The 27,244-nt window shown below is 31.8% G+C and overlaps 1 protein-coding gene across 2 annotated transcripts in view; it reads left to right on the plus strand.

Annotated features, from left to right (window-relative positions):
* The window catches only part of LOC142334249 (uncharacterized), a 102,455-nt gene that overhangs the window by 35,893 nt on the left and 39,318 nt on the right, over positions 1 to 27,244 (plus strand). For both annotated transcript variants that reach the window (XM_075382121.1, XM_075382122.1), the window contains exons 6-7: positions 3,939 to 7,957; positions 26,599 to 26,765. In XM_075382121.1, coding sequence (XP_075238236.1) covers positions 3,939 to 7,957; positions 26,599 to 26,765 — 4,186 coding nt within the window. The remainder of the gene's footprint in view (positions 1 to 3,938; positions 7,958 to 26,598; positions 26,766 to 27,244) is intronic.

Consider the following 27,244-nt stretch of genomic DNA (forward strand, 5'->3'; position numbering starts at 1 on the left):
TGAAAAAAAAGGAAATTTCAATCCATCAGCCAGATCTCATCAAGCAATACAATTGATATACGGGTGGGATTGATTCACTGGAAAATGGTGTCAGCAACTATCAAATAACACTGAAAAGAAAAAAATGGTGGTGGCATTTGTTGTCAATCTTTTTTTGATTGTAGCTTTAATAAATTCTTGGAAGCTTTATCAGTATGTCCATAAAGAACAAGTGCAACTCAAATTTCAACAACCTGTAGTTTATCGCATTGTTTATCATACCACAAATCATTTACCACAAATGCAGAGTCTTGGACGACCAACAGTGCTTTCAACTACAACAACTCAGCGACACTTCAGTTGATGGGCATCTTCGTGGATAAAATGTAAATAATAGAAGAATCTGCTGCCAACAGTGTAAAAGTACAACAGTATTTTCATGTTATAAGTGTAAAGTTGGACATCTCCCAAAATGTTTTATTGATTACCATAAAAAATAAACTTGATATATTCATTGCATACTGAAATAAATCGTAAACATTTAATTTATATTGTTTCATAATTTCTGTTCTGTTTAATTTTTATTTAAGATATACAAAAAAAAAAAATAGTAAGCTAAATCAGTTAAGGGTGTCAATTTATACATTCTTTCCTGTTGAAGTTGCGCTTTCACATCATTTTATAAATCAATAAATAAACATACCTGATGGTAAAAATCAAAGCATCTATAAAACTTAAAAAATCATTTTATGACCAGTGCATCAGAGCAGGGTAAATTTATATAATTTTTTTACAATTTTTATTAGTTTTGTTTTGTTTGTTTTGAGTCTCAACTTCAGAATTTTTGTTGGACACAATTACCTCTAAACACTTAAATTTTCTTAAAGGTGTAATTTTCTATTCGAAACTTTCCTCTTATATTGTTAATGGATTTGTTCTTTCTGCTAAACTGCATTGTTCAGTTTTGAAGTCATTGATTTTAAACCAACCGTTTCTTTATTAAAATGTTAACCAACTTTTTCAGGTTTTTGAGACTTTCCATAGTTATTGCCAAAACATCAACAAATATAAGAACATTTACTTTGTTCCACTGTTAATTTCGAACTCTGATTTTTTAAGATTCTTTAAGGTTTCTTTGAAAACTATGTTGAATAGTACTGGTGCGTAAACCATTTCTTTGGGTTGCCTCAGAATTATTATTGAATAATGGAAAACAACCAAATTTATTTAGAGTAAATTTGTAATCCAATGTATTCAGACTAGCTACTCTTTTCAGAAGATCCTAACTCTTTTTTTTTTTTAACTGTAATAACCCTTACTAAAATCCACCAAAATACAACACTTTATTCTGGCCCCAATGAGTTGATTATTGATTACTTCAGAATCGAAACTTGGTCTGTTGTAGATCTTACCTTGATCCATGATAAAATTTATTTAACTCTTACAGTGCACTTGTATTATCTTGAGAAAAAACTGTGTAACTATTGTTATGATATCCATTTATAGCTCCTACCCAGTAGTTTGTCACCTTTTTTGTGAATTAGGATGTTGATAGCTTCTTTCCATTTTTCAGTCAACTTTTCTCCAAATTTCAAAAATTATTTTATGTACTTCAGAAAAAATCTTTTTTCCTTTCATAATTTCTTTTGTTATACCATCCTCATCTGGAGCTTTGCTGTTTTTTTTGTTGCTTTTTCTAGAGACATTTTCAGGACCCATGATCATACATTTTGATGTTCATTCTGTTCTTTCTTACTTTCTTAGTTCTCCATTAAAAAGTACACAAAAATAGTCTTTCCATATTTTTAAGCCTTCAATTTTTTGTATCACTTGTTCCATTCCCCCATATGTATTCTTTTGTAAACTTTTATCAATAAATTTTTAAAGAACTATCAACCTGTTTAAAAATAATTTTTTTTTGTAGTTTCTGGAAGATATTATGAAACAGTAAAAAAAACAAAAATAAACAATTGTGTAAATTCACTTTACAGTTGAGAAACTACACTATTCAGTAAGCTACGTTTTTTCTATTACCACAAATTTCACTAATAACCTGAAAATGTCATCTCTGTAATTAATAATTTTATATAAAAACTTCACTAGACTAAAATTAAACAGAATCATTACTTTACTAAGATGATATATTTTCAGGAAGTTTATTGGAATAATTAAATTTTGAATGTTTGTTAAAATGGTAAGAAAGCTTATTTACTCACCTCACTGATGACAATCTTTTCTCATTACATACAGTTCCAGCACCTTCAAAGAAGCAGTGAATAGTTCTTCCTTAAAATATATATATTTATAATTCACTTGACAGAAAAAGAAAAAAATTTTCTTTATCTCTGGAGGGGAATCCCTTGGTCAGAATTTAGTTAAGAACTGTTTCATACATAAGTTGTTTCTAATTTTTTTTAATTTTATTATTTAAAATTTTTCTAAAATATGAAGGTGACCAAATTATTAGTCTAGGTGTCTTAAAAATTGTTGTGATTTCACTCTAAAAAAAATTATTATCCTTAAAAAAGTGCTCTCAAATTTTTAACATTCTTGATGTAAATATTTTTTCTTTTGCCCTGTATTTGGCTTGTTTTACATAGATATTAGATATTCGTAATATTTTATTTCATATCAATTGACAGTACTGAAGGCAGTTATTGTTTGTGACCTTCAGATTAGCTTTGTCTAATCTCAATGATTAGTTTTTTATATAATACTGTTTTAGTGAATAGTTCTGTTGGTTTTTTTTTTTGTCATGAGTAGAATCATTAGGTTTAGCATAGCTGAATATTATTTTTGTGCCTTTTAAATAAAAATTTATGTCTTCAGAATGGATTAGGCTATTTTGAAATGTTATGTTTCTTTTTAGATTTCTCAGTTATATAAAATTCACACATCTGTGAAATAAATAAATGTGGAAATTTTGTTTTTGAATTTCTGAATGGCAGCCTTACTCTTAGCTTAATATTAAATTTCTCACTCCACTATTAGCTCAAGAACTAATCATGCTACAAAGTAATTATAAATTTTTAAGTGTTTCATAGTGACCAAGATGACACCTTATTCCTTTTTTCAAATCTGTTTTAAACCAATCTGGTCATAATAGAAAATGTTAGTGTGTGTCTATGCTCAAAACTACATTATGTGAAATGACATAAAATATGTGATGTATGCAGACCTTAAACATAGATTATTATATCTATAAACTTGGTAATAATGTTTACTGCATCACCGAAGTGCTTGCTAATTATCAATGAGTAATTGATTAATCATTGAAACCAATACTCATGCCATGAGATGTATAATTTTAAAACTTATATTAATAGATCTTTCTTTTATGGATGGGGCTCTGTCAGTAAATTTTGTATAAGTCTTAAAACATGAATCTTAATGCAAATCAGTTATGAATATATTTAAAAATATTTTTCTTCTTTGTCTATGGGGTGACATAAGTATTTCCCTCTTTTATTCTTTCCTTTTATATTTTTAAAAGTATGTATGCTTTCAACTATTACTTATTCTGCTACTCTTGAGCTATTACTTCATGATGATAAACCCCATAGTAATGTATTACAATATTCTACTCTGTTTCTCCATCTTCTAAATATTATATATGTATCAATTATATATATATATATATATATTAATTAAAGCAACTATCACTAACACATCTCTTACTAGTCTAGCTCATCAACGCTAAGCCCACTGAAGAGGCATTCCTGCCCTGCACTGTGAGGTGGTACCAAGCACACCCTTCCTCCCATACCATTAAGGCAGAGTATAATGGTTCTATTGTTAGGCAAAGTACATCGCAATTTATAGCCTTGGTAAACTCTTTATTGCCTTGCAATTGAATTGTATATTTTTTTTAGAGAAATAGTATATTTTTATCTGTTAATATTAAATACATTTAAAATGTATTCCTACTCATGTACTTATTCATGTATTTATGTTTTCAGGAAAAAGAAACGTTCATTTATAAGACAAACAGTTGCACTTCCAAATTATAATTCTTCAAAGAAGTTTCTTGTGAATGATGATGCTACTCAGGTGAATTTTGGAAATTGTAGTGCATTAGGAAGTACTTCAAAGACACTCAGTGGAAATGCAACCATAATTTCAACTTCAAAGAAAACAATAGAAAAGAAGAATCCATCTGCATTAAATAAATCTGTTGATAAAAGCACTTCAGCATCTGATATTCAGCAATCATCTGTTTCTGTAAAGTCAACCTCTCATATTTTATCAGGTACTGGTTACAAAATCCCCACATTAGTGACAAATTCTTTAAGGAAACCTGAAAAATTAATTTCTCCAAGAAACAATGCTTCTGCTAAATCATCTTCAAAGAGATATTCAAAACCTAAATTTATTCTGAAGAAGTCTAAATTGAATTCTGCTGTAAAGAAAATAACATTGAAAACCAAAATAACACCTCCAAAAAAGAACATAGTTGATAAATCATCATCTGCTGTGATGTCATCTAATTCTAAAATACCTGTAAGAAGTAAAATGGTAGGTATGACCACTTCAGGTTCTTTTAGAATCAGTTCTGGAAAGAAGCAGCTGTATGACTTTAAAAGTAAAACACCTAGTAAAATCAACAAAACGCCAAAAAGAACTAAAAAAAAAGATAAAACTGATTATGAAAAGCAGTCTACTAGTATGGAGACCTTTTCTCCTCTGGCCAAGGAATTAACGCCATCTCCTTGCAAGAAAAAAACAGAAAGACAATGCATAAAACCTTCCATTTCTTTTGTTTCAGAATCTAAATCACAGCAGTCGAGTTTAAAAAAAACACAACATGAAATTCATGATGGGTTTAAAATCCTTTCTGGAAAAAATAAAACAGAAAGTTTTCTACAATCAATGTCTAAAAGTATTACACAGTCAAGTAGTTCTTTGTCGTATGTATCATTGGAGGAAAAACATTTAACTAAATCTGCAAGAAAAAGTTCAAACCGTAATATGTTACGTGAACTGAATTGTTCACAAGAAGAGTTATCTAATGAAAATATAAACAGCTATAAAGATATAATGTCACCTAGGAATTCATGCAGTCTTGAATTACAACTTACAAAGTGTGACTTAGAAAAGAGTATACCTAATAGATCTGATACAATTAATGCCAGAAAATCAGGAAGAAGAGACTCATCATTGCAGTCCCTTTCCATTATGTTACAGTCAGTTAATAAATTCTCTCCAAAACACAAAAATGTACAATCCAGAAACCAGACACCTGTAAGAAAAGATGAGATGGATGATCAGTCCAAGAAAGGTTCATCATCAATATCTAATAATTCTGTTTCATTATCTGAAGCCTATAAATTCACTCCTAAAAGGGGAAATTTACTATCCAGAAATCAGACACCTGTAAGTCACGGTGAGATGGATGATCAGTCCAGGATATGTTCATCATCAGTGTCTAATAATTCTGTTTTACTACCTGAAGCTGGTAAATTCACTCCCAAAAAGGGAAATTTACGATCCAGAAATCAGACACCCGTTAATCTAGGTGAAATGGATACTCAGTCCAGGAGAGGGTCATCATCAATATCTAATAATTCTATTATACTACCTGAAGGTAATAAATTAACTCCCAAAAGGGGAAACTTACGATCCAGGAATCAGACACCCATAGGTCATGGTGAGATGGATGATCAGTCCAGGATAAGTTTATCAGTGTCTAATAATTCTGTTTTACAACCTGAAGCTGGTAAATTCATTCCCAAAAAGGGAAATCTACGATCCAGGAATCAGACACCCATTAATCAAGGTGAAATGGAGACTCAGCCCAGGAGAGGGTCATCATCAATATCTAATAATTCTATTATACTACCTGAAGGTAATAAATTAACTCCCAAAAAGGGAAACTTACGATCCAGGAATCAGACGCCCATAAGTCATGGTGAGATGGATGATCAGTCCAGGATAAGTTCATCAGTGTCTAATAATTCTGTTTTACTACCTGAAGCTGGTAAATTCACTCCCAAAAAGGGAAATCTACGATCCAGGAATCAGACACCCATTAATCAAGGTGAAATGGATACTCAGCCCAAGAGAGGGTCATCATCAATAGCTAATAATTCTATTATGCTACCTGAAGGTGATAAATTAACTCCCAAAAGGGGGAACTTACGATCCAGGAATCAGACTCCTGTAAGTCAAGATGAGATGGATTTTCAATCCAGGAAAGGGTCATCATCAGTATCAAATAATTCTGTTATATTATCAGTAGCCTATACATTTACTCCCAAAAGAGGAAATCTACGATCCAGGAATCAGACACCTGTTAGTCATGGTCAAATGGATAATCAGTCCAGGAGAGGGTCATCATCAATCTCTAATAATTCTGTTGTACTACCTGAAGGTAATAAATTAACTCCCAAAAGGGGAAATTTACAATCTAGGAATCAGACACCTGTAAATCACGGTGAGATGGATGTCCAGTCCAGGGGAGGTTTATCATCAATCTCTAATGATTCTTTTATACTACCTGAAGCCCACAAATTTACTCCCAAAAGGAGAAATCTACCATCTGGGAATCAGACACCTGTAAATCAAAGCGAAATGACTGCACGGTCCAGGAGTGGGTCATCATCAGTCTCTAATGATTCTGATATACTACCTGAAACTGATAAATTTACTCCCAAAATTAAAAATTTGCGATCCAGGAATCGGATGCCAGTAAGTCACGAAATGGATGTTCAGTCCAGAAGTTCATCATTATTGTCTAATTGTTTTATTTTATCAGATGCTAATAAATTCACCCCCAAAAGGAAAAGTTTATATTCCAGAAATCACACATTTACTCCCAATGGTCAAGTTGGGATTGACATTCATACTTTAGGTGCTGTGAGCAATAAAAGAAACAGTAACTTGTCACAATCAGTAATTGACCAAATTGAGACTGATGTAAAGAATGAATTTATTGATGAACTGTCCATTTCTGTTAATAATATTTTACAAAGTAATGAGAAGCACTTACATAAACAAGGTGGGAGGAAATCCTACTCATTTTTAGATGAGGTAAGTCCCTCTTCTATTATGAATTCATCTCTGATGACTACCATTGCAACAGAATTAGAAACTAATGACCAAGCATCTCAGAATGTGTTATCTAATGAAAATATAAAGAGTGATTCGGTTTCACTACCTTTAAATGAAAACATAACTTTAAGGAAAAAAAGAAACAACGTAAATTATTGTGTAACTGCAAAAAAACTAACGTCTCAAAGGAGATCTGTGAATTCTAAAATTACTGTCCCATTTTCTGATAGCAAAGGAGTTATACGAAGAAAAAACATTAGGGCTATAAAACATTTTGAGCGAAATTCTTTGCCTCCACAGTGTAATCAGAACCCATTAATAAATCAATTTGAAAATACAGCAGTTGGAAAAAGAGCATCATTTTTATCTCATAAAACAGTTATTGGGAAGAGACATTCATCAAATGGACCAATTAATTTTGCTAATATATCTGAAACAACTGTTAATCATCATAATGATTTTAAAAGGATTAGGAGCATTTCAAAGGGACTCTCTCCCAGTTTTCAGTCCATTCAGAGTCCTAAAACACATGGTTCTTCTATTAAAGACAAAGGGAACAATTTTGGTTCTGCATTAAATTCAACAAATTCTTGTAAAGTATCTATATCCCCAAGGTTTAAGTCAGCATCTAGAAGTTCAGTAACATCAGTGTTTTCTGAAAATAGTGTTTCTCTGCAAAAAACTACACAGAAGAATCAAGAATCAGGTCTATCTGATGAAATGCTTGCTAAAAGTATTTTAGTTTCTAGCCCATCAAAGAGTATAAATATTGGATTACCTGTTCAAGAAATATCAACAAGAAAGGCAAGGTCTGCTCACAAACACTTTCCTGAAGTTGATACTTCTGTCAGTAAAAGTAAACATTCTACTGAATATAAGGCTGAAAAAGCTGCTAAAAGATTAAAATCTGAGACACCGAAATCCCCAGGTAAGAATTTTTTATATAATAAATAAAATGTTTTTAGAATTTTATACAATGAAATTATTGATATTTGTCATTATATCTTTAGATTGTTACATCAAGTAGATGTATTAATTCTAGAAATTGCCTGCATATACCTAGGTGTTATTTTGTTACATCAGGTATGCCAATGGTATTACCAGAGCTCAGGACACAATGATAAACTTCTTCAACAGATTTTCCCACAGCTGTTAGAATATATCAAAGTACATTTTCAAAAGTAAAAGGATTTGAAGGAGGATAAATATCAGTGGTTATAACCCAGGAAACTGCACTGAAGTGAACTGTGTTAACGGTTCTCAGCATCATGTTATAAATATTACATGATGCTGACCTCGATAGCCAAGATCATGCTTGTTTGTGTCGTTAAAGACTGATTTGATTACGTTTTTATAGTTAAGATAAAAGGAAAAATAATATACAAATAACAAAAACAGTACCATCATATGACAATTTTCTTATTAGTAATGGCTATAAAATCCTTTCTTATTTACGGAAGGGTTTGGTTCAAAACATTCTTATTGGAAGCTCATTGTTAGTGGTTGTTGACAGATGCTCAGTTTCACAAATATTTTTGTACTTTATATATATACTCATTAAGTATACTTAGGTTTAAAATATGTTTATTTTAACTTAGTATATTTTCTAGAGCTTTAATGCACTATTTATTGTGTTATGAGAGGATTTGTAGAAGCAAATATATATTATACAATAAGAAGGAATAGATGTTTCACCCTGGTTTAGGATTTGTTGCCACATTTTTTTTACTTGTCATGAAAGAAGTACATGATGGTTGGGTGTACATTGTAATCTCCCTTATCGAACAATCATGTCTTGTCTTCAGTGGCTGTTAAAGTATAAGAGAAGCAGCCATAAATGTGTAGTCATCATGTGTGTAGCTGAGCAGTTATAGCAAGGCGCTTGCAAAGGGTAGTAGATATACGGCTGTAAGTAGAGGAAAAGCACCTTGCTAGAACAGCTCTACTGTACATAAATGAAAGGCATGATCTTTTCAACTCTTGTAATTGTTTTTACCTCGCTGATTTACACTGTTATTAACAACATGGGTTGATAAATACAACATAATTGCTACACTTTATAAAATCTAAAATCTTTTATATTTGAAAACTGTTAACAGACGTTGCTAAGATTATGGAACTATGAAAAAGTTCCGTAACCCTACATAAGAGTGGGGAATACCACCAGTTAATTGCCCAAATGATTATATTTACATGATTATCCTTGGGTAATGTTTTTTTTCTATTGTAAAATTAATAAATAATTGTGTTTGGTTTAATTATTTATTTTTTATACTAAAAAGAGTATTGTTTAATTATTTTCATCCTAAATAATACACTATGTTTAGTTTTTTAATACTGCATAATTAGGTTACTGTAATTATTTTTCAGGTTTTAACATTTTTACAATAGACAATGTTACTTGAATAATTTTTAATAATTCAGTTTTTTATATTCAATAATATTCTTCAAAGGAACAATTTTTTTCTAAAAATGATGGAATTACTCAATATTCTTACTCCCCATTAGCTAGGCAGATTCTATTAATGTAATTCATACATTGCAGTAGTCTTCAAAATCTTTCCTTTTTTAAATTATTTAATACTATAATAATATAATTTCCTTTGAAGAAAAGGACTGTAGTTTGAATTCCATTTAGTTAGACATTTTTTAATGCACTGTGAAATTCATAAAAAAAGTGAGTCGTAGATTAAAGATTAATGACGATCATATTTACCATTACAAAAGCAATAAAGGATAAGAAAACTCAGTTCAATTTTAGAATTGATATGTACTGTAAGGTCACAAGAAAATTAAGCAAATTAATTTGATCTTAGTACACCTACGAGGTGTTCAACTTAAAAGAGGTCCCATCAATCAGTAGTTTATTCTAAATGCATATTTTTGTTAAAATGCACCACATTGGTGTGATGGGTAAAATAATGTGGAAGATGTTTGTACCAACTGGACCGGGATTGGTGTCTGTTTATTGCCTGCACATTTATTAACCGATTACATTGATAGACAGAAAAAAATTTTTAATATTTCTCTAAGTGTGATACAATTTCTTGAATTGCTTTTTTGCGTACATTACAGATCTGTAAATACAATTTTTCTATCACTCTTAGTTTTAAATAAATTATGTTTCAAAAAAAATTAAGGGAAAATATAGTTCAAATCTGTAAAATTTATAATCTTGCATGGCCATACTGTGATAGAATGGTTTTGTTGATGCTTTTCTTTTATAAATAGCCTCAGGCACATCCCGAATTAATGTCCAACAGTAATCGGCTAGTATGTTAGAATTCTATTTCCCTTTATAGTGGCTTTTCTTCACCAAAACGCATTTATGGAAATGTTCACCATGTTTGTCGCTTACGTCTTTGAGGTTGTCCGGGAAAAAATTCAGATGTGAGTGGAGGAAATGTATTTTCAAACACATATTACATACCATAGCTCTGTATGAAGTAAGAAGTTGATTAACAATATTGTATATATTTTGTTTGCCAAGAAAATTTTTGCAAATGTCTATAAAGCCCAAGCTGCACTTTCTACATTATTATGAGTTTTTATATCATCATTGATCAACTCTCTTATTTGAGGACCAACAAATATTCCGTCTTAAATTTTTCCTTCACTTGCATTTGGAAATTTCTGCCTGATGACAAATCCAGGACTATCCTACTTCATTGCTTTTACAGAATTTTTCATTAGCACTAGCGTGATATGGTGAGGGGTAAAAAATATTTTTTTGGGTTCAACTAAGGGCTCATGAATAAAATTTTCCCCATTTGGAGTTGTTTCATTTCTTCCACTCTTTGGTAACATAATGTTTATCCCTAGCTCAGCTGTCCCGTTTGGAAAGAAAACACATACTTAGTGTAGCCTAACTGCATACCTAACAAAATAGCTATAACTTTCAAATCACCATGTATGTTCCAGCTATGTTTTCTATAATTTTTTTTTTCAAGAACATCTTTCATCACATCATATCTTTCAATTTAATATCATAAGCGATTGTATAGAAGGATATTTGTAACCATTGTTTAGTAGAACCACTTTTAAACTATACTTGGACTAATCTATGAAAAGGCGCCCGTTTTCAGGTTTATGAACTTGTCTACATAAGCTCATCAATAGTTGTGCAATAAACCAAATTATTTTCTTCGATAAAGTACTGTGAAAGTTCTTTTTGTCCGCTTTGAAAGCCTGAAATTTTTGTATTTTTGAAGTAAATTTCAACCTTGCATTCTTGATCCTAACAGTTCAGCTTGATTTTTTGATAAATTTCAATCCATAACCAAATCATTTAATTCACCTTTTGATATAAGATGTTGCTTATTGGAAAATAATTCAAAATCAAAATCATTGTTTTGTTTTTCAGTACTGCTTGATTCTTCATTGCTGCTTTCGAAACATACATTTACAGGTGGCTCAGGAACTGGAATAATTTCACTGGGGTACAGGCCTGATTGCAGAATGCAATGAAGGATATTTTACAGTATGTTTAGATTTTTTGAAATTCCAGATACACTTGTTAAAAAAAAAGTAACAATCAGTTACGTGATCCTTTGGTTCACGACAAAATGTAGATACACCAAATGACAAAGCCTTTCGTGTACCTTTCAGCCATCCTCTTAAATATACAGAACAATTAGTGCTTACTATATGAGGAGCCCACGTCTTATTGTGATCAGCAATTTTACATCGAAATTACAAATGATATGTTTTTTTAGTTAAAGGTGTAATGATTTTTCTATTTGATTTTATGATAAACTCACCAGATAGATAACAAACAAAAGGCATCCATATCATTTACATAATTTTGAGGCATTATAACACTGCACTGTTAACAAACTTATGACTGAACAAAATTAATTCATTCCTAAATCCAGTGTTTAATACAAACAACACAGCTGTGTTTTCAGCTACATGTTTTGACTTGCACGGACATGATTTATCTTGTCCATTAAGGCTCACCTTCAGTATTATATATGATGTCACAATATGACTATGATATGATTTAATTCATTGTCTAGTATTGTTTATTTATAGCTTACAAATTATGTTAACAAAGTTAAACAATAAAAAGTTAGATAACAAAATACAATATGGGGCTTAAAATGCTAACTATACATTGAAAAATGAAAAAAATCCTATAATTAAAATTTTTAACTTTTTCAAAAATGGTGGGTGATGGAAGGATTCTGAGTTAATATTTGTTTTCAGCATCAAAAAACAGAATAAAGTTGTGTGTTGCATGTTAGGAAACAAAAATTATGTTTATCAGTGTTAGTGGCAGTCTGTCGAGCATTGGCTATTGAACAACAAGGTTGTGTAATTTTGTGTTGTTAATTGTTAAAATGCAATTGACTATTGAAAAATGTGTTTTTGTGAAGAAACTTATTTAGAAATGAAATCTCGTGTGTCTGTGAAAGTTCAGAGAGAAATTTGAAAAGTAGGACCCTTGTTATTTTTATGAAACTGTACTGCCAAGTTGCATAAAAACACAAGGGTCCTACTATGTCACCTTGAAATCGCACACCATATGCCTACTTTTTGTAGATGTAGGGGAGATTCAAAGAAAATGTGTGGGTTTTCAGTACCCCCAGGTCCAGTAATTCACATCTCAGGAATGAAACCTGAGACTGTACAAGACTACATTCATACATAACGCCCTTGTTCATCCTAAGTAATACCTTAAGGTGGTTACGGAGGCTAAGCAGAAAAAATGAGAGGTCCAGTAGTTATAATTATTAACATACGCACCAAGGTGAAACCATGGTTCATCTGTGAAAAACATTTGATCTAAAATGCCAGTGTTGTCTCTAATGAAGTTATATACCTATTGACAGTGGTGAATCATTTTTAGCATAGTCACCTAGTGTGATGTACTTTTCCCAGCTTAGTCTCCACAAAGATTTATGAAATTTTGTAACTGACTTGTACAGTCTGAGTCGTTAAAATTGACGTGTGTTAGGCACATTTCTAGTCTTAACACCGAACCTGTTTCTTGAAATTTTTTACCTCTGAATAACACTTTTCTCTGGTGCCTCCTTTCCAAATTTCTTCCTGAGGTTTCATTTCTAAATAAGTTTCCATCATAAATACCCATTCTTCACCAGTCAATCACATTTTAACAATTAACAACAATTACACAACCTTGTTCAAAAGCCAATGCTCGACACAGACTACAATAATCAGTCAAAAAATGTGCAGGCAATAAACACACACCAATACCGGTCCAGTTGGTACAAACATCTTCCACATTATTTTACCCATCTCACACCAATGTGTGCATTTTAACAAAAATATGCATTTAGCATAAACTACTGAATGATGGAATGTCTTTTAAGTTGAACACCTTTTAGGTGTACTAAAATCAAATTAATTTTCTTGTGACCTTACAGTACATATCAATTCTAAAATTGAACTGGAGTTTTCTTATCCTTTATTGTTTTTTTAATAGTAAATTAGATCATCTTTAATTAAAATTCCACAGCGCATACAAATGATCAAACTAAATGGAATTCTAACTCAAACCTTTTCATCAAAGGAAAACTATATTATTATAGTATTTAATAATGTAAAAAAAACGGAAAGATTTTGAAGGCTACGGCAATGTATGAATTACACTAACAGAATCTGCCTAGCTAATTGGGTATAAGAATATTAATTCCATCATTTTAGAAAAAATTGTTCGTTTGATAACGGTGTAAATTGGTGAGGTAAGAACAATTACAAGAGTTAAAAAGATCATGCCTTTTATTTTAGTGTAGCAGAGCTGTTCTAGAAAGGCGCTTTTTCCTCTGCTCAGCTATACACATAACACACAGATGACTGCACATTTATACCTTTTCTTTCTTTTTCCTGTTTAGCCTCCGGTAACTACCGTTTAGATAATACTTCAGAGGATGAATGAGGATGATATGTATGAGTGTAAATGAAGTGTGTAGTCTTGTACATTCTCAGTTCGACCAATCCTGAGATGTGTGGTTAATTGAAACCCAACCACCAAAGAACACCGGTATCCACGATCTAGCATTCAAATCTATGTAAAAATAACTGGCTTTTCTAGGACTTGAACGCTGGAACTCTCGGCTTCCAAATCAGCTGATTTGGGAAGACGCGTTCACCACTAGACCAACCCGGTGGGTTTGCACATTTATACCTGCTTCTCTCATACTTAACAACCATTGAGCACAGGACAGACATGATTGTTCGATAAGGGAGATTACAATGTACACCCAACCATCATGTACTTCTTTCATGACAAGTAAAAAAAATGTGGCAACAAATCCTAACTCAGGATGAAACATCTATTCCCTCTTATTCTATAATACATATTTGCTTCTACAAATCGTCCTGCAACACAAACACAATAAATAGCATATTATAGCTCTACAAAATATACTAAGTTAAAATAACATATTTTAAACCTAAGTATACTTAATAAGTGTATAAATAAAGTACATAAATATTTGGGAAATTGAGCATCTATCAACAAACCATTAACAATGAGCTTCCAATAAGAATGTTTTGAACCAAACCTTTCTGTATATAAGAAAGAATGTTATTAGTCATTACTAATGAGAAAATTGTCATATGATAGTCCTGTTTTTGTTATCTGTATATTATTTTTCCTTTTATATTAACTATAAAAAGAAGGTATTCAGTCTTTAACAACACACCTGTCTCACCTTCATTAATTGTATCACTTCACTGCAGTTTCCTGGGTTATAGCCACTGATATTTATCTCGTCTGAGAAAATAGAATCTATAGTCTTTTCTCGGCTGCGGGACCCTTCCATTTTGCAAGTTTTTCTCAACAGATATCAAACTGCTATCATTCCTGATATCAAGTTTTAAGGTTTATTTTTTGATAGCCACCTTACATGTATCAAATACATCAAAGAATTAAAAACAAAATGTTCCAAACTGTTAGATATACCGCCAGTTTTTAGCAACACCAATTGGGAATCCGATCGGTCATCTATGATACGTTTTTACTTCTCCTTAGTCATTCCTGTTTATATTATGGTTGTGTAGCAGACTCTTCAGCATGTCATACCATGCTTAAAATGCTGGGTTCTGTACATCATGCTTTCCTTCGGCTTGCCAATGGGTGCCTTTAGATCAAGCCCTGTCGCAAGCTTACTTGTTGACTGCGGTGAGCCATCACTTTGGGATAGATAGGACCAGCTTTTAACATCTCAATTTGCTCTCCCAAAGGACAGCTAAATCACTTGGCTTTTGAGTCGGTCCTTAAGAAGGTATGAGGACCATCCACGTTGTACTGCACCTATAGATGTTCGTACCCGACGTCTACTGCATCAAATGAACATTGACACATCTTCATTTTTTCCAACATATCCATGTTTAAATCCTCCATGGGGAATAAGCCTTATAAATGTTATGTTTGATCTTACTGTATACAATAATCAACAGCACCTACTGTCTTCCAGGAAATGTTTCACTATATTCTCTCCAAGATAAACCCAGACACAGTAGTATACACTGATGGATCAAAACAGAACAATACCATTGGTTGTACATTTGTTGTCAATGATAGAACGTATATGTTTGGTCTACCTGGTATTACGAGTGTGTTTACTGCTGAATTATACGCTGTAAATAAGGGTCTAAACGTCATTAACCCTAAGTACCAACATATCCTTATTTGCAGTGACTTGTGTAGTGCTCTCCAAGCCTTAGAAAATTTTTATTCTAGACATCAAATTCATCATCATCAAAATCTACCACACCATCATTGATTTAAACCATTGCAACCACACAAGTGAGTTTCTGCTGTTTTCCTAGCCACATGAGAATTCCAGGTAATGAATGTGCAGATTCCATTGCTAAAGACATATGTAACCAACCTCCATTCAACACTCGTATTACTATGTCTGACTTTATTAATTGTATAAAACAGTCTCTTCGTGCAGTGACAAGGTGACAGGATAGCTACTGTTGATAACAAACTCCAACACATTAAAGATTCTGTGTTGTCATAGGACTCCTCATGCAGAAAAATTCATCATGAGGAAGTAGTCCTCTGTCAATTCTGGATAGGTCATACCAGAGTCACGCACAAGTACCTCATGTCAGAAGGACATGCACCACTATGCATACGATGTAACTGCTGCTTAACTGTGTGCCACATACTTGTGGATTGCATATGTTATGTGGTGTTGCATCGTAAATTTAAATTGCCCATAAATACCCGTCAAATTTTGGGCAATGATAATGATGTTTTAGATCATGTTTATATTATGTTTTATATTTTTGTGTCTTGTTGCTCTTAGACATAAAATTTTATTTTTTTGCATATAGTTTTTGTATTTGGAAAGTTTTTAGTGTGTTTTTGATTTAATTTTTACGTTTTGTGGTGGTTTTTTATTCTGTTATACGAGAAGGGGCCCCCTCATGGATTTTGTTAAATTCTATGTTTATGAAAATTGTATATTGTTTTTTGTTTTCATTTTTATGTTTCTTTTAAATAGTTTTATTGTATTTTTAAGATTCTGACTGTGATATTAGTTGCAAGTTTTTTTTAGTGATATTAGTTTTAAGTTTTTATTTCATTTTTAATATTTTAGTTTCACACAAATATGAACTTTATCTTGTCGACTTGTATATATTATTAAATCAGTAATAATAATATCCATAACCATAATAGTAGAATTACTAATAAATTAGAAAATTAAATTTCTTTGTCATTCATTCATTCACCCAGGAAGATAGGGAATGAAGAACTTATAATTAAGAGCACTTATCTATTGCTTACATGCACACAATTTCACGCTCATATATGTATGTATAAATAAAAATGAAATAATAAATTATATCCATTCATTAATTATGATTCTTGAAAAAGAAAATTCTTGTAAAGGTTCAGAACAAGATCTTGTTTCATTATTTAATATGTATATAAACAAACAAAATATAACATTACATCAGACTATTAGAGATTTATATATACATTTACAAAGGTCATTCAAACAAACCAGACTTTTGTCTTCGTCGCTTACATAAGAACATGAGTGGACTGGCTCAAAGGGATATTGATGACCGAAGATCCCGATCTCTTCAAGAGAGTGAATGTGCACTCTAGCCGCCTCAGCATTCTTATTTCTGTGGTTGTTAGCATTATGTCGGATCAAGAGGTTCGATCATCAGATGTTCAACATAAGAGGGTCATTCAAATATAAACTAAAATTTTGGCTTGCAGTGAATGAAAGAGCAGTGAATGTGGTAGAGTGCTGCGGACTAATTGGATATATATGGAGGGGAGCAACCAGCCAACCACAACTGTAGGTGATGTTTCCTCTCAGTAGCAGAATGTCTGATCAGGAGGCACCATCGTCCAGTGTCCAACAAATTATAATCAGATATTTTGCCAGCAAAGGTGTCAAGTCCTCTGAAATTTTGATTCTACCCTTGGCAGAGTTCAAAGACTCTACCCTGATAAGAACTCAAATGTTTGATTGGGCCAAAAATTTCAAAGTGGCTGTGATGCATTGTAAAATGAATGTCATCGCAGACCAGTGTCAATAATGACAACATTCATGCTGTTCATGAACTTATGGAAGGTGGCTGCCACATAACCGTAGCTAAAATTGCATTAGAGGTAGACGTAAATGTTTGGAGTGAGCATAATACAATGTTGTTAAGATGTTCTTGGATACCGCAAAGTGTCGGCGAGGTGGGTTCCACATCTTATTACTGAGGCACAGAGAAATGTCTGAAAGACATCTCTTAGCAACTTCTGAATCGCTTTGAGGAAGGAGAGGAATTTTTGGAACTTATTGTGATCTGTGACGAATGTAGATTACATTACTATGCCTCAGAAAACAAGAGAAAGCATGGTGTAATGGAAAAGTGGGGAGGCGCACCAGTCAAGGCCAAGAAATGCTTTTCAGTTGGAAAAGTTCTGGCAACTGTATTTTGGGAGTCAAAAGGTGTGCTGCTGATTGATTTCCTGCACGAGCAAAGGACTGTAATTACAACATATAATGTAAATGTCAGATGATATTAATGCTGTTTATTGCAACAAAAGATGCCAGCAACAGATTCACAACATTCTTCACGACAGTGAATGACCGCATACAGCAGCTCAGACTTGTGATAAACTTTCTAAAATTCATTGTACACCTCTTGACAATCAAAATATAATTTTCACATATTAAGAAGCTTTATGAAGGGAAAGATTCAAAGATGATGCTGCAGTCAAGCATTATGTGCGAAATTGGTTGTTGGGGCAGCCATCTTGTTTTTTGATTAGGGAATCAGGAAGTAGCCTATCAAATGCAGATGTATTTTCGTTAAAGGAAAGTACGTAAAAAAATAAGATAATTTATTTGAAATTTTATGTAATATCAATAAACTTATGTAAAAAAATTCTGATTTATACTTGAATGACCATCGTATTATTGTAAAGTTTCTTATGAATGAGACATCAAATTTTCCAACATTTTTAAACTAGGCTGGTGTGCGGTTTTGGAGTTTGGGCTTGTCACATACCCAGAACTAAAACTTGGCCAGCAAATATAAAGGAGGGCATGAAGCTGTAGAAAATTGAAATACAATAGGTGTTCAAGTACAAATGTGACAGATGGTTAATGATATTGCTTTGGAAGTGGGTATCAGTCATGAAAATGTGTGTTTGTTACTACAAAATTCCTTGGTTCTGCAAGGTCTGTGTAAGTGGGTTCCAAGACAGGCATGTTAGGAAATTTGTGAAAGGCTCTTGAATCAATTTTGATGACAGGGAAAATAATTTTTTGCATCAGTAATCATATATGATGAGATATGGGTTCATCGTTACACTCCCAAGTTAAAATCTACAATATTGGAGTGATGTAGGAGTGGAAATGCTTGCCCTGTAAATGCGAAAAGACATCTGTCCACTGAAAGAATCCTGACAATTGTCTAGTTGTTCTGGAAAAGCATATTGCAGATTGAATTTCTCCACAAATATCATGATGTAAATGTGCCAGCTTTTGAACAAGTACAAGCCACTACTGGAACAAAAGGCACCGTCAGCCAGTCAAAGATGCAACTTTTCTTTGCAATAATGCAAGTCCCTACACAGATGTCAGTACTTGGGATTAACTAGACAAGATTTACTAGAAAACCTTAAAACAACCCCTGAGATTTCTTTTGTTTAGGCCATTGAAGGCACTGGTATAACATTGATTCCAGAGCAATAAGGAAGTAGAGAAGGTTATGTGTATACAAATCTTAATTACAAGTAATTTTACAGTGTATTTAAAAATTAAAATTACAAAGATAATGTAAAAAAAATTAAACATAATCAGGGGCTTTAAATCATACTATAATATAAAGAAAACAAAAAATAGATATACAAGGTATAAAAAATTTTAATAAAGAACTTAAAAATATCATTTAAGAATTTAAAATAAAAAAAGAAAATTAACAAATCATACAGAAAGAATAAAAAGGGTGGAAAATGATATCCCTTTAACAATATAACTTATATAGGAACGAAAATGAACACATAAGATTCAAAAATAACTTCACAGTTAAGAAGCTGTAAAAATTTTCAACATTAAAAATTATTCAGTGATGAATAATTTAAAGTTGTGTATCCTTAAAATTTTTTCATATTAAAATAACAATAGAAGTAAATTAAATAACTATAAGCATTTATAGGTTTAGAAATTTTGTAGTTTAAAACATTTCAGAAGAAAAAAATCTGCTTCCATTTCATATATTTTAAAAAACATTGCGCTAGACCAATATAACCAATAAACTCTAACCAATATAACTCTTGTAATGCTATCATATTATCATATAAAATAATACAAGAAAGTTTTTTTTTTTTTTTGTCGTCAGTCATTTGACTGGTTTGATGCAGCTCTCCAAGATTCCCTATCTAGTGCTAGTCGTTTCATTTCAGAATACCCTCTACATCCTACATCCCTAACAATTTGTTTTACATATTCCAAACGTGGCCTGCCTACACAATTTTTTCCTTCTACCTGTCCTTCCAATATTAAAGCGACTATTCCAGGATGCCTTAGTATGTGGCCTATAAGTCTGTCTCTTCTTTTAACTATATTTTTCCAAATGCTTCTTTCTTCATCTATTTGCCGCAATACCTCTTCATTTGTCACTTTATCCACCCATCTGATTTTTAACATTCTCCTATAGCACCACATTTCAAAAGCTTCTAATCTTTTCTTCTCAGATCTCCGATTGTCCAAGCTTCACTTCCATATAAAGCGGCAATCCAAACATATACTTTCAAAAATTTTTTCCTGACATTTAAATTAATTTTTGATGTAAACAAATTATGTTTCTTACTGAAAGCTCGTTTCGTTTGTGCTATTCGGCATTTTATATCGCTCCTGCTTCGTCCATCTTTAGTAATTCTACTTCCCAAATAACAAAATTCTTCTACCTCCATAATCTTTTCTCCTCCTATTTCCACATTCAGTGGTCCATCTTTGTTATTTCTACTAAATTTCATTACTTTTGTTTTGTTCTTGTTTATTTTCATGCGATAGTTCTTGCGTAGGACTTCATCTATGCCGTTCATTGTTTCTTCTAAATCCTTTTTACTCTCGGCTAGAATTACTATATCATCAGCAAATCGTAGCATCTTTATCTTTTCACCTTGTACTGTTACTCCGAATCTAAATTGTTCTTTAACATCATTAACTGCTAGTTCCATGTAAAGATTAAAAAGTAACGGAGATAGGGAACATCCTTGTCGGACTCCCTTTCTTATTACGGCTTCTTATGTTCTTCAATTATTACTGTTGCTGTTTGGTTCCTGTACATGTTAGCAATTTTTCTTCTATCTCTGTATTTGAACCCTAATTTTTTTAAAATGCTGAACATTTTATTCCAGTCTACGTTATCGAATGCCTTTTCTAGGTCTATAAACGCCAAGTATGTTGGTTTGTTTTTCTTTCCTTCTACTATTAATCTGAGGCCTAAAATTGCTTCCCTTGTCCCTATACTTTTCCTGAAACCAAATTGGTCTTCCCCTAACAATTCTTCCACTCTCCTCTCAATTCTTCTGTATAGAATTCTAGTTAAGATTTTTGATGCATGACTAGTTAAACTAATTGTTCTGTATTCTTCACATTTATCTGCCCCTGCTTTCTTTGGTATCATTACTATAACACTTTTTTTGAAGTCTGACGGAAATTCCCCTTTTTCATAAATATTACACACCAGTTTGTATAATCTATCAATCGCTTCCTCACCTGCACTGCGCAGTAATTCCACAGGTATTCCGTCTATTCCAGGAGCCTTTCTGCCATTTAAATCATTTAATGCTCTCTTAAATTCAGATCTCAGTATTGTTTCTCCCATTTCATCCTCCTCAACTTCCTCTTCTTCCTCTTTAACACCATTTTCTAATTCATTTCCTCCGTATAACTCTTCAATATATGCCACCCATCTATCGACTTTACCTTTCGTATTATATATTGGCTACCATCTTTGTTTAACACATTATTAGATTTTAATTTATGTACCCAAAAATTTTCCTTAACTTTCCTGTATGCTCCGTCTATTTTACCAATGTTCATTTCTCTTTCCACTTCTGAACACTTTTCTTTAATCCACTCTTCTTTCGCCAGTTTGCACTTCCTGTTTATAGCATTTCTTAATTGCCGATAGTTCCTTTTACTTTCTTCATCACTAGCATTCTTATATTTTCTATGTTCATCCATCAGCTGCAATATATCGTCTGAAACCCAATGTTTTCTATCAGTTCTCTTTATTCCGCCTAAGTTTGCTTCTGCTGATTTATGAATTTCCTTTTTAACATTCTCCCAATCTTCTTCTACATTTTCTACCTTATCTTTTTTACTCAGACCTCTTGCGATGTCCTCCTCAAAATTCTTCTTTACCTCCTCTTCCTCAAGCTTCCTCAATCTCCAACTATTATTAAATTTTCATCTCCTTTTACGTGTTTAATTGCTTCATCAATCTCTTCGTATACACACTCTACCTCATCATCATCATGGACGCTTGTAGGCATATAGGCGTTAACAATTGTTGTTGGTTTGAGTTTTGATTTTATCCTTATTACAATGATTCTATCGCTATGCGTTTTGAAATACTCTACTCTCTTCCCTATCTTCTTGTTCATTATGAAACCTACTCCTGCCTGCCCATTATTTGAAGTTGAGTTAATTATTCTAAAATCACCTGACCAAAAGTCGCCTTCCTCTTCCCACCGAACCTCACTAATTCCTACTACATCCACATTTATCGTATCCATTTCCCTTTTTAAATTTTCTAGCTTACCAACCTTTTTTAAACTTCTAACATTCCACGCTCCGACTCGTAGAATGTTATTTTTTAATTTTCTGGTGACCCCTTTCTTAGTAGTCCCCACCCGGAGATCCGAATGGGGGACTAGTTTACCTCCGGAATATTTTACCAAGGAAGGCGCCTCCATCATTGCTATATGAAAATGCAGAGAGCCACATTTTCTTGCAAAAAAAACAGCTGTAGTTTTCCATTGCTTTCAGCTGCGCAGTACTCAGAGGATTAAGTCATTCTGATTCACGCCCCTAACAACTACTGAAAGAGCTGCTGCCCTCTTTCAGGAATCATTCCTTAGTCTGGCTCTCAACAGATACCTATCCGATATGGTTGCACCTTTGGTCCAGCAACTCTGAATCACTGAGCACTCAAGCCCCCTCACCAACGGCAAGGTCTCATGATTCATAGAGGAGGACAAGAAAGTAAATGCATTGAATCAACTGTTTTTAATTTTCGCTCATTTGGGGAAACATAAAACAATCTTTTTCCCACCTCTTCAAAGTCGGCTGGAAAAAAACTTATTTTTTAAGGAAATACTTAAACTCTATGTTTTATACTTTAATTAATGGGCTCTAAGAATAACATGTCTGCCGGCCTCTATGGCGTGAGTGGTAGCATCTCAGCCTTTCATCTAGAGGTACGGGGTTCAAATCCCAGTCAGGCATGGCATTTTCACACTCACAATCATTCATCTCATTCTCTGAAGCAATACTTAACTGTGGTCCCACAGGTTAAAAAAAAAAAAGTAACATGTCTAATCTATTAGGAATTTTTTTTGTCATTTGTTTGGTTAATTCAAAAAAAAATTTCATTGCATTATCAACAAGATATTAGCTCGTCTATAACTGGACTTTTTACTTACTATAAAATAATTTCTTTTGTCAATAGTCAAGTAACAGCTTAATGATAAAAAGAGAAATATTATTACCAATTTGAAATTAGTAACAATTTAATAAGTTTTTCAAATAGTTTTTAAATCATCATTTTACTTATTCCTATTTGTTCAGTACTAGTTTAATTTCAAATTGCCATTTGTATGGTTTATATTATTCATTTTTTGAATCTGTTCACTTAATTAAATGGTTAGTTATACTAGCCCCAGAGAAAGTTGTGACTGCCTTCTTGGTATATTTGCCACTCAGTACAGTCATTCTAATTTCTTAACAAAAATTCTGAAAAGGTCACTAACCTTTTAATGTTAAGATTAATATTATTCCATAAATATAAGCTCATTTTATTTAATTAATCATTAGATCTTTTGTGCAGTGGCTAGTGTAACAGAAAGTGCTTCAGCATACAAAATGTTTAGTACAGTAAATTTACTCAAATAAATTGTTTAAGTGCGTGTTCTCCTGCACAGTTTATAGATATACAAATTGTAATGTTTATGAAAAATTTCAGAGCTTAGCTATAGTTTTTCAGCCAAAACAAATTAATCAAAATATAGGAATGAATTCCTTCTATATACTGGTCATATAAAATATGGTGAAGTCTCCGTAGCTAAAATGAAAGCATTAGGGAGATTTAAAAAACGTATGTGGTAAAAAAATTGTGCAACAGCCATTTTAACCACATTGCCAGTCTGTATTGTTGCCAATGTGTTTTATGGCTTTGTTTTTTGTTCAAGAAAAAGAAACAGTGTTTTGTGGTACGCTGAACTGAAGTCAATTTTTATGTGCATATCAAAAGGAGGCTTTTCATGAAAACAACATAATATGCAGGTACAATCAGTTCAAAAAAACCTGCATTTCTTCTTAAACAAATTGCCTCGAAGGCCATCGGTATTGGAAGAAAATGTTGAACAAATTAGAGTGTGCTATCAGAAGTCCTAATAAATCCATTCCTTGTCTAAGACTTGAGTTACAGATTGCAAGAATAACCATTCATAAAGTCCTATTTAAAAGGTTACTTGTATGCATACAAAATACAGGTACTGCTAGGAATAAAACCATCCATTACAGATAAAATATTTCCAGTTCGCTGTTGAAACTTTAAACAAAATAAGTGAAAACAAATCATTTTTAAATGATGTAATTTTTACAGATGAATCTACTCTTCACCTTAATGAATGTTTTAAATAGACACAGTTCATGATTCTGGTAATCTGAAAACCAACATATAATTTTGAGAAAGCCCACAGTACCTAAAATTAATGTTGATTTTATGTAATAAAATATTGTGTAATTAGACCTTTTTTATACTGAAAAGACTGTTAATGGAAATATGTGTTTTGATGTATTAAATAATTGTTGGTTTTCTCAAGCATATAAACTTGAAAATTTACATCAAATTTATCTCCAGAAAATTTTTTTACCTTAAATTCATTCATTAGTGTGTGGCTTTTAAAGAAAAAATTGTAGATAGATGGATAGCCCAAGAAGGTGCTACATCTAGTCTCCAAGAAGTTCAGGCCTAACCCCTTGTGATTTTTCTTGTTGAGATACTTAGAAACAACTACATGCAAACATCACATGACTTATTACTTAAGGAAAGAATTAAAGCAGTTACAACTGTAATAGAAGATATGCTCTTCAATGGAAGGGTACACATATTGAAGTTTATGTTGTAATTTGAGATAGAGAATTTGACAAACAAAACAATATTTCTGAAATGCATAATTAAAAACATAGTTTTTTAAGTGAAGTCTGGAATGCATTTTCATAGGAATCAGAACCTTTAAACAATATGTAGAAATAAAAAAAAGTATTATTAAACTCAAAAAATTTTGCAATTTTTTCAACCTGTAGAAAAATGCCATCATCTCTGATCCATATATGTTGTTGTTACAGTTAGTCCACTTTATGTAAGCTGTACTTCATATCGATCTTCATTAACATCCATATGATAGTTATTTTGTCGTAATATAACTTGCTCAAAACAATATTTGTTTTAAAACTGATGAACAAACTTGTATTCAGAATTAACTTACATGTATCATAGAAACCAACTACTGCATATCAAACAGGATAATCTAGGATTTTATCAACATCTTTAAGAATTGTGACCAAATTCTTATTTGCCTCTTAATCATATGCTGTTAAGTAATAAAGTGAGTGAAATATTATCATTAATTAATTAATTTTCAAATTCAGCTATCATTCATTTCTGTGCTGTTTTCACCAAATTAATTTTATAATTTCTACATATTGCTTCAAATCATTTAAAAATATTCACTATCATGGAGAGAAACATTCTTTTGAACAGCTGCCTTTTTTCTTTGGTACATGTTTTTCATCTGTTTTAACTTTGCCATTTGTTCAGTCTTAACAATTTTTTTTTTCATACATTAGGATATTTTTCAGATGAACTTTTATTTTGCAGATTTATTTTATTATTGCAGATGAACTTTAGTTTTGACATAGCTGTAGTAAATCCATTGTTCATCATGTGTTACATGTTTAAAAACACTACATCACCATTAGAACAAGTTAATTCTCGTCATTGATTGCAAAAATGTTTCTGGGAGAATGAGCAGGGTATAAACTTTGCTGCAATTCAAACTTTCAGTTATAACGACATAATAAGAACCACTTGAAAATACTACAGTTGTCTGCCATTTCCTGACAAACCAGATTATACGAATGCATATAAATACATTAAATTTTGTGATATTAGAAGTGTTAACCTTAATAACATTCCTGAGCGCAATCTGTAATTGATTCAAGTTAATTTAAAAATAATTTATACTACTTGTAATAACATATGAGAGTTAAATAATCATTGCTTTAAACATGTTTTAAGAATTCCTTTCAGTAAACTTTTTCAGAGTAAGTGCATACTGTGTTAATCATGCAGTTGCTTATTAATCGTACTTTCAATAAAAAGTCACAGCATGTAAAACGATCAACAAACAAAGAAATTGAAAATGGAGAGTATGACTTGTAATCAGTGGTACCAGTCACATGTTACTAAAATTTCTCAATAGTGTGCAATTCAAAAAATTTGATTGCATTTTGTTCACATCTCATATCAATGAACTGCTCAATAAATAACTTTTTGCTTTTGACTGGAATATTAAACAACTTATTTTACCTGATTGTAGGTTATAACTTATATGTTACTTACTTTACATTAAAGAGATTTTGTAACTGAATTTGTAGCACTACCTGTACTGTAATTAATTTCATGCCATTTTATTTTTGATTATGTTTAAAAAATTATTTCTGTTCATTTGTTTTGATTATAAGTAATTTCTATTCTTTATTTCTCAAAAAAAAAAAGTGAAATGATTGTTAAAATATGTATTTTTATAATTCGGTTGTTTTTTTTTAATAGATAAAAAGAAAATGGCAGCTCTTTTGGTTTGTCATCTTAGAAGTCGATCAAGTGTTAAAAAGAAACCGTTATATTCTGATATTGTTAAATCAAAGTTGTCATTGCCTGCTGCAATGTCTTCACGTATTGTTCATAAACAAAAATTGAGGAAATCAAATTTATGTCAGGTAAGTTTTAATGCAGATTATTAAAAACTGAAATGTTAATAAAGAATAAGACTTCACAAAACATTGTGCATTCTGCATTCTTTTTGTTATTTGTTTCAAGGTTTTTAAGGGTGTATGTTAAACAATTTTTATTAAAATTATTACTTATAAAACAAAAACTGTTAGCTGGATGATGGACCAGCACTAATTTGATTCATGAAAGCATGCAGCAAACCAAAACATAACAGTATGATGATCTAATTTAATTTAGAATATCCATCCAAGAAAAAAAAACACTTTTCTTTATTTTTAAAATAAAAATGGAGTAAACATAACTTGTAATACAAAAATTAGAAAATTATGATAAAATGATATATTTATCTTAAAAATAAACATTTTTAGAAAGTATACCACTAAATTAAAATTTTATCAAGTAAAACAGAAAAAAATATTTGTTACCTCAATGTATTTCTTCAGTATCTGATAAGCTACTATCTTTT

Source organism: Lycorma delicatula, chromosome 1 (genome assembly GCF_047948215.1).
Source record: "Lycorma delicatula isolate Av1 chromosome 1, ASM4794821v1, whole genome shotgun sequence".
NCBI classification, from domain to species: Eukaryota; Metazoa; Arthropoda; class Insecta; order Hemiptera; family Fulgoridae; genus Lycorma; species Lycorma delicatula.